At 40.8% G+C, this 9,340-nt stretch overlaps 1 protein-coding gene across 2 annotated transcripts in view; it reads left to right on the plus strand.

Moving 5' to 3' along the window:
- Positions 1–6,142, plus strand: part of LOC123825182 (protein only RNase P catalytic subunit) — a 160,553-nt gene extending 154,411 nt beyond the window's left edge. For both annotated transcript variants that reach the window (XM_045848519.1, XM_045848520.1), the window contains exons 6-8: positions 1,407–1,555; positions 4,258–4,453; positions 5,830–6,142. In XM_045848519.1, the coding sequence (XP_045704475.1) occupies positions 1,407–1,555; positions 4,258–4,453; positions 5,830–5,961 (477 nt within the window). In that variant the 3' untranslated portion in view covers positions 5,962–6,142. The remainder of the gene's footprint in view (positions 1–1,406; positions 1,556–4,257; positions 4,454–5,829) is intronic.
- The last annotated feature ends 3,198 nt before the right edge of the window (positions 6,143–9,340 follow it).

Consider the following 9,340-nt stretch of genomic DNA (forward strand, 5'->3'; position numbering starts at 1 on the left):
CCAACTACTCTTTCCTAAAATAATGAGACTAGTAGGATGGATATATATAAAAATCCAGAGTATTAAAGAGCAATTTAAAAATTTAGCCCTTAGTAACTCACTATTTTCTACATGCACATTAGACATTAGAGGTGCTAAAGCAATATTTGATAGCTGACCAAATAAATGAATGAAATTTCATTGATTATAGAATTTTAAGCCCTGGCTGGGTGGTTCAGTTGGTTGGAGTGTTGTCCCGTACACCAAAAGGTTGTGGGTTCCATCCCCAGTTGGAGCTTGTATGAGAGGCAACCAAATAATGTTTCTCTCTCACATTTTCTCTCTCTCTCTCTGTCCCTCTCTCCCTCTCTTCCTCGCTCCCTTCCTATCTTTCTAAAATCAATAAATATCTTCAGGTGAGGATTTAAAAAAAAGAATTTTAAATAATACCCTGAAAATCCGCATGGGAAAAAATTATGAGCAAAAAGAAGCTAGCCTAAAATCAGTGCCTTTCCAACCAAGATTCAAGACAATTAAGGATTTCTTCAATGACTTTGAACTTGTGATTTTTGAAGACTCGGCAATTCTTATAAATTAAAGAACTTTTATATTTCTAGTATACTAATATAACTTAAATTATAATTTTTCAGTAGCTTTTATTTCATTTTATATATATATAGTTAGTTTGATAGGTTGCACATGAAAATAATATCTAGACTTTTCCTTACAAAAGACAGGCAAGCTCAGCAAAGTACTAGATTTACCAAAAATTTGTAAGACTTTTAAGAGGTGTTCCTGTGCACAAAAGACATGTGGGAAGTGGAGAGAATGGGAGTAAATTCACTGACTGGAAAATAGGCTATAAGATGGAAATTGACAGACTTTTGGAAGGAAAAAGGAAGTCTAATGAAAATAGCAGTCTTAGCAGAATCGTGACATGGAAAAGTTAGCTGAAAATTCCAGCTACTTACATACTTAAAAATAAGGAGCAGAAACCTTTACTAACATGAAAACATGCAAAATACCAATATATAAATATACGAGAGCTGAGCTATACTGATTGAAACAGGGTTAGAATGTATTCGTACAGGAGCCAAACCCCATCTTCCTGGGCCTCCCCATCTCTATCCCCGTGGATTTTAGGGAACACAGTTTAAAAACAAATCTAGTTTATACTTATTTTAAAAAGTGTTTTTTAAACCCTGGAACCAGTAGAGCCTGATCGTTGGGCAAGTGTTAGACATTATTTTGTAAAAAGGAGGCATTTTCCTCAGACTTAACAAGGTGGAAATTATTCTAAGGAATGTTTTCTTACTCTTTACCAAAAACATGTTTCACCATTGGGATTACCAGCTGGAAGAATCACCCCACTTACTTGAGATTCTTCCTTCCTTGACCTTCTTGGGGTCTGGCTTTGTGTTTTTTAGCTCTTGAGTGTGGTCTCTCAACTAGCCAAGCAGAATCTGCGAGTGCTGGTCCTGGGCCGGAAGCACATGCTAAATTCGCGTGCCCAGTGGAAAAAGGATGAGATGGAAGAGGTGCAAAAGCTAGCCAGCTGTTTCTTTGCTGACAACATGTAAGTACTGAAGGTAGTAATTGACTTACACTAGGCTCCTGTCATCTGCTTGGTAGTTACCTATTTTCACCTTTTTTTTTTTTTAGAGAGAGAAGGGAAGGGAAAGAGGAAGAGAGAAAAAGAAACATAGAGAGAGAGAGAGAGAGACAATTGGCTACCTCTCACACACCCCCAACTGGGGACCTGGCTCACAACCCAGATGTGCACTGACTGGGAATCAAACCAGCAACCTTTGTTTGGTTTACAGGCTGGTGGTACTCAGTTGACTGAGCCACACCAGCCAGGGCTGTTTTCACCATTTCTTAAAGTGCATATGTATGTATACTCAGCCTATTAAAAAAAAAAAAAGATTTGAGGCAGCCATAAGGTCCTAAATAGATCATTTAACAAATACTTTACAAATATGAGCACGTTCTGTGTTCTTGGAGAAACAGCAGTGAACAAGACCAACAAGTCTCTGACATCTTATGACTTACAATAAACAGGTAAACAAATAAACAAGTTGTATAATTCCAGGCAGTGGTCAGTGCTATGAAGACAATAAAGCAGAGTAAGTAGATACAAAGGGATTAGGCAGTGGTAGGTCAGCAGGTAGTAGGCGGAATGATCAGGGAAGGACTCTGTGGGGGGGCAAGTCTGAAGGGAAGGAGTGAGTCATTCGAGCAAAGGGGAGGGGTAGTGGGAAGAGCGTAACAGGCAGAGGGAACATCAAGTGTTCCAAAAGCAGGAATGGCCTTAGCATGTTTGAGGAAGGCAAGCAGGCCAGTACAGACGGGCTGTAGCAGCAAGAGGGAAAGTAGTAGGTTCTTCAGAAAGAAGAGGGCAGGGACCATATCACAGAGGACTTTGTGGGCCCTGGTAGGCAAGCAAGGGACTTGGATTTTATTCTAAATATAAAAGGAATATTTCTATGAACTACAGCCTCCCGGGAAGCCAAAGGAATATGGAAAACATGCTCAGGAACAAAATGTACAGTGTCCGCAGTAAGAAGAATGCAGCTAATCAGGAGGGACACAGATCCTCAACAGCACAAATGAACGCGTTTTGTTTTTCATACTATATGCTGACGAAAGTTTATTTCCACCTTTGCACAGACGATGTTTGAGCCTTTGCCCCAAGTCTAGGTTTCATTAGGTTGAATGTGATAACTTCAAGATCTGTCAATATTCCTCCAAATCATTTATTCTTAAAAAGGTAAAATGGCTCTTGATACATGAAGCAAGAGACTAACCCCTCATTCAGATGCCAAACTAAATCCCTTTTCCGTTAGCTAAGTTCTCTTATTTATTTATGGGGTGAGGCATGCCTCCATTTCTCTGAGTAGAAGACGATAATAATGATCCCCATGTAACCACGTTAAGCAGTACTGGGTAGACACTGGGAGTGCAGGCTTGGGAATGAGTCTACCCAGCTTCAGATCATGGCCCTGCCACGTCCTGTCTGGGAAGGCATTTCCCGTCTCTGTGTCTTCTTTTCTTCCCATGTAAGCTTTAGAGGGATGCTGTACAGTGAGATAATACTTGTAAATAGTACGTGTAAAACTCTTGGCACAGCCCAAGTACATGGAAAGCATACATGTTAATTGCTGTCATCATCGTTATTATTTCTCTTTGGTGGAGGAATTAGATAAATTCAAAGTATTATAACCAAAAACTAACTCTGTGTAAAATGGTTTTGTGCTTTATTTGGGATCTGTATTTATTGTATACACTGACGTTCAGACCCATTTGTAAAGATTGATTCAGTGGCCTTTTATGGCTTTGGATTTGAATATTAAATTTTTAACATTAATTCTATTTTCCATCAATATGCCAAAGAAACCTTTTCATATGTACACGAGAGAGAACAGTATAGTGAATCCACATAACTAACTGCCACCCAGCTCCAAAAATTACTATCATTTGCTAATCACATTTTATACAACCCCCACATTTTTTTCTTTTCCCTTCTCTTTTTCCTGGAGACTTTTAAGGCAGATTTCAGTCATTTTATCAATTCACTTGAAATTCTTCAGTATAAGGTAAAATATGGTCCTACTCTGGGCCATTTGGATCAAATTATAAGTTTATAGCACATGTTGCAGCCAGACTCCCCTGAGCCAAGGTAGCTACGCTGTTTTTACAGCACAAGCACCAGAGTGGCAAGTGCTGAAATTGAGGGTCCCTTGGAGACTCCAAGTGGCTGGTTCTTCTCCAAGCAGGAGACGCCTTCAGACTACCTCGAAGCTGCCTTGAGAGATCCAGTTTCGGCTTTGAGGGCAGCCTGTTATTTTTGGAGGCTTGCAAGAAAGTGTCATCCTGCCCTATCAGTATTATGAATGTTCCAGACTTTGAGTGAGGAAAGGGGTGGGGTGCTCTGTGGTGGATGAGGCAAATGAGAAAAATGCCCTGGGTACACAGAGAAGCAACTTTTGAATGTGAAGAGAGGATTACTGTTATAGTCCTTCATTTTAGCAGGACAGTCCGGTTGAACAGTGAAGAGTCCCAAGCAGCATTCCCTTCCCCTTACCTTCCATCTGTGTCCTAGATACCGTTGCCTCCCAGCTAAAGTAGTTCCTAAGTATCACTGAGGTCATGTCAGTTAAGAACGCAGAGCACCTCTGAGCAAAGGAGAGAGTAAGAGGGAAAAAGCATGGTGAAGAGTGCTCTCCTCTGCCTCCTCGAGGGTGTGCTTGATCGTGTCCTTTCTTGTGCCTGACTCAGCTCGGAGGACGATCCGTTCCTTCTCTACGCCACCCTGCACTCAGGGCACCACTGCAAGTTTATCACAAAGGATCTGCTGCGGGACCATAAGGCCTGTCTCCCTGATGCCAAGACCCAGCGCCTGTTCTTTAAGTGGCAACAGGGACATCAGCTGGCGATTACTAACAGGTTTCCAGGTTCAAAAATAACCTTTCAGGTATGTCATCTGTCCTCTACATAATGTCAACAGAGTCCAGCACCTAGTACAAAAGTGGCGTGATCAAAGAATGTTGCAGCTTGTTGAAGGTTCTAAGTGCTTTATTTTTCTCAGTTTTAGTTTAGAATTAGCTATTTCCTGGAAACAGAAAGTCTGCCAGAGCAAAAGTTTTTATAAGCCAACCCCACATTAATTGACATATTGCAAACACCTGGTATGTCATCAACTATGGCTTCAATTATGTTATTAATTGCAAATGTTGACATGTGGTTTTTATTTTTCTATTTATTTGTAAGAACTCAAAATTATTTATCCCTATGGTTAGTCATACTTCTACTTTTGCTAAGTAGCTCCACGGTCCCGTTTCATCCACTTCTGCATCATGGTCTCAGTGTAATTCTCCTTTGATTCTGGTATCTATCTTTAAATATAGGATGACTCTTGTGTGAAAGCAGAGGGAGGAAATCCAAAAGCAAGTTATTATAGAAAAATACACTAGCCAATGGTAAATATGGTCTAATGGTCAAAAATATACAAAACTAATTTATAGGAAATATAGCATCAGATGATACCGCAGAAATGCAGTCAGCCGAATCAAAACTAAGGGAAACAATGTGGGGCAGCCGATCTGGTTCCCTCAACAACAGAGGACCGCAAAAGTAATAGAGATGGGAAGGTAAGCTTTAGATTAAAGAGAATTAAGAGAGAATTCAACTAGTCACAATGTGATAACCTTATTTCAACCCCTATTCAAACAAACTATAAAATGTATGTACACACATTAATTGGAAATGTAAACAAAAAATTGATGTTAAGGAATTATTAATTCTCAAGTTGTAATAATGGTATTATATTTACAAAGTAAGTTTTTATATTTTAGAGGTACATACTGAATTACAGAAGAAATGATATATCTGAGGTTTTCATCAAAACAATCTTGGGCGGGGGAGGATGGAGGCAGAGTAGAGGAAGTGGGTGGGTGAAATAAAATTAGCCTTGAGTTGATAATTGTTAAAGCTGGTTGATGGATACAGGGGGTGCATTATACTACCAATATTTCTCTATTTTTGTGTATTTGAGTTTTTCTCTGTCACGTACAAAACTGAAAAAGGCAACGGTGGGAATACTGTATGGTGTGTTTGTGTGTGTGCCTATACAGAGTCCTTAACCTGAAACATAAAGACTCTCTAAGAAAAGGAGATCCCAGCACTAGGGTTCGTTTTTACAGAGCTAGCTGCTCTTTGGAAATCCATTGCTAAGTAAGACAGAGAATATGTCTCTGAGGCAAACTAAGAAGTTGTCAGAAAAGAAAGGGAAATGTCCAGGCACCCCTTCAGTGTTGTTCTCAGAGTTTGCTTCCCTTTGTAATTCCACAGCATAGTCTCAGCTATGACACAGTGGTGCAGACAACTGGGGACTCGTGGCACATACCATATGATGAAGACCTGGTGGAAAGATATTCCTATGAAGTGCCAACCAAATGGCTGTGCCTTCACCGAAGGACATAAAGGCTCGTACCCCCTGCTAACGTCGTGACTGGGCGCCCTCCCGTTGGCATCGGAGCTCTTAGGTTGACGCTTGTTTAGGTCATTGCTTCTGCCCTGTTCGATCAGGCTTTCCTGTTTGGTTCCATTGGTTTGTATGTCAACAAATTGATTTTTTAATTAAATGTGTTATAGTATCTTTTCATAAGCAGTTGCATTTTTTCCCCTAAACACTTTTTTTTTTTGAGGCTTAACCAGAGTTAGGGAACTCAGTGCAGAATGAAGTCCACATTTCTCTTACTGAGCTGTCTATCTTCACTTACATACTTGGGACACAGGTGCTTCTCAGATTCATTTTGCTACTCCGGACCTCACTTTCCACCAACAGGAGAACCAATCCATGTGGCCCTGGGTCATTGCTAAATTCCTTCTCCCATTCTGATACCATCTCATCCTCTACATATTCTCTCTTACCCAGACTGAGTCACCTGTGGTCCTCTCTGATAAACTGGCAAGATATTAAAGGCTTGTTAGCAACTCTTACTTATCACCCAACTATTTGGGTTCAAGGAAAGGGGGATAGTTCCTTCTTTTACATTGTGATCTTCTTCTTTATTATATAATGCCTTTTCCAAATTTGCTCCACAGTTTGTGAACATGATTAATTCCATCATCACTTGGTAATGAGGGCTTCTGAAAGTATGTGTAACCGAACGCAGGTCCTGCTGCCCTCCGCTCTGAAAGCCAGTACTTGAGAGGCAGGTGCTGACGTAAAGGAAGGTGGTTTATTTCCAGACGCTGGCCACCTGGAAGATGGGGGACTCATGACTCAAAACCCATCTCCACCTCTCATTGGAGGCAGAGGTTTCTTAGAAGGAGGGAGAGGAAAACAGAACAAAGAGATCAAGGGCAGGGGTTGATAAGTTCCCCATGTGCTGACAAGCACAGTCCATTCCAACAAGGCAAGTGATGGGCCTGTATGCAGCATGCGGTTTACTCACCATGGATTCACGTCACCACGGCTTCATGTCGCCCTGGCTCCAGGGAGGAAGGTCGGCAAATCTCTTGGAGCTGGGATGCTTGAAGGGTAGAGTCTGTATCTTTTGAAACTAGTTCCTAGGATTCTTATAAAAACATGCTATTCATCTATAAGCCACATATTAGTCAGAGTCAGCACTTAGAGAAACACTGTCAAAAGAGTGGTGGGGTGGGCTACAATTTCCCACTGTTACAGTTTTCTACTGTTACATATATAGCTTCTTCCCATTCAATTAAGTTTGACTTAGTTTAACTAAGTGATTCAGTTTTAATAGTTGCTTCTGTTACTCCCCCAGTTACTTCAGTTTTAATAGTTGTTCCCCCTTTGCTAACCAGCTAATACGTCACTGGGCCTTGATTTTAGCTGAAAATATTCATATCTGTAGCACTCTTATGATAGCTATTTCCTTACTCCCACATACTGTGTGATTTAATATTTAAGAACAGACAAAACCAATCTGTGGTGATAAATATTAGAATAGTAGTTGCCTGCAAAAAGGGGCACAAGAGAACCTTCTGCGGGTGATGGGACGTTCTGGGTGATGATAGCACAAATGTATATATTACATTAGTCAAAATTCATCACACTAAACACCTAAAGTTGATGCATTTACAGCAGTATGCCTCAGAAAATTATCTTGGCATAAGAAAATAATTATTACATGAAAACATATACATGGATATAAGTAGGATGTGTCTTATGGACAGAGACAATCCAGGATAAACAGGAGGGGATGTTTCATCTCCTTAACCATTCACTGGAGTCAGCATTTCTGCACACCTAATGAGCTCTCCACACAAGTAGCTGCCAAACTGAGAGCATTCAAAGGTCCTGAGAATCAGAAGCTCTCATAAATCCAATCTGTTTGTTTTCTGAATTTCATAAACTACATACTTAGAAAATTGTGCTTTCAGTCAGCTAAACTTTTTTAAAGGAACTCTCCTAATTTTAAGAAAAATTTAAAACAGAAAAAAGCATTTGTTAAATAATCTTGTCTAGCACTGGCTGGTGTGGCTCTGTGGATTGAGCACCAGCCTGTGAACCAAAAGGTCACTAGTTCACTTCCCAGTCAGGACACATGCCTGGGCTGTGAGCTAGGTCCCCAGTTGGGGGCATGTGAGAGGCAACCAATTGATGTGTCTCTCACACATTGATGTTTCTCTCTCTCTTTCTCCTTCCTTTTCCCTCTCTCTAAAAATAAATAAAATCTTTAAAAAATAATAATCTTGTTTAAAAGCCTAATGCATGTCTCTCACAAGGAACACATAGAGATGGGGGAGAATACAAAAAAGAAGCTAGAGCTTTAGAGCAGGAATGAACCTTGCAGAACACAAAGTCCAACGATAAGGAGCGTTTTCTAGAGAAAGAACAGAACAGAAAGATGGAAGGCTTCCCTGGATCCCACAGCTAGTTAGTGGAGACATTTCAACCAGAACCCACCTCCTACACTGATTTAGGCTAGAGTAGTTCATAGAAACTCAGAAAGGCTGAGTGGCAGAGCATGCAGTATTTACATTTAAAAACTTTGTTAGCCAGATAAGGAGTCAGGGGGATGAGAGGGAGGGAGCGGGGAGCACCACTCGAAGGGCCCACATTTCCAAAATGGCCCTCAATGTAGAAAATTGCGGTAGGAAAGTTACATTATTTTTTAACCCTTTAATAGCTTTCAAAAACAAAACACTAATTTCTGCTTGAGGAAAATTAAGGTACATCTGTTCTTTGTCCAGGGTGGGAGGAAGGATGCTAGGACCACTCAAGTAGATCTAATACAGGACTCTGGGGAGTGCAGGGATTCTCTGAATGAAGTCAGCTTGTACCAAACATGGAGGCTGCCTTTTTGTATTCTGGTCACCTGAGTGAAAAAAGCTTTCTGTCACGCCAGGTCCAAGACACAGTAGAAAGAAGAAATTCTTTAAAAAGCTGTCCTGGGGATTAGATAGTGTCCTTAAAGTCAGCCGTAAACAATGACGGTTTTGAAAGGGCACTGACTCTGCCACTGAAAAATATTTCCAAAGTGCTTTGTGCTGCCGTCTGTCATGCTTCTGAATTTATACCACCTTTTCCTCCTGCTCTTCCTAGACCCAATAAAGAGAAAATCTCAAAGGAGAACCGTGAGTTTGTTTTCTCAGGTACGTTGGGACCACCTCACGTCAGGGGCTTTGTTCTTCACTTGAAGCTAACTTTTCAAGTTCGCACTTAAATGTAATCAGTACTCCCTTGGTCCTGCAGCAGGTTTCTAAGTTTTAAAAAAACTGTCCAAAGGCCCTGGCCAGGTGACTGAGTTGGCTGGAGCACCATCCTGTGCACCAACAGGTACAGGTTCAATGCTCAGTCAGGGCACATACCTAGGTTGCTGGTTGGATC

Source organism: Phyllostomus hastatus, unplaced genomic scaffold (assembly GCF_019186645.2).
Source record: "Phyllostomus hastatus isolate PE091 unplaced genomic scaffold, TTU_PhHast_1.1 phas_contig_62, whole genome shotgun sequence".
NCBI classification, from domain to species: domain Eukaryota; kingdom Metazoa; phylum Chordata; class Mammalia; order Chiroptera; family Phyllostomidae; genus Phyllostomus; species Phyllostomus hastatus.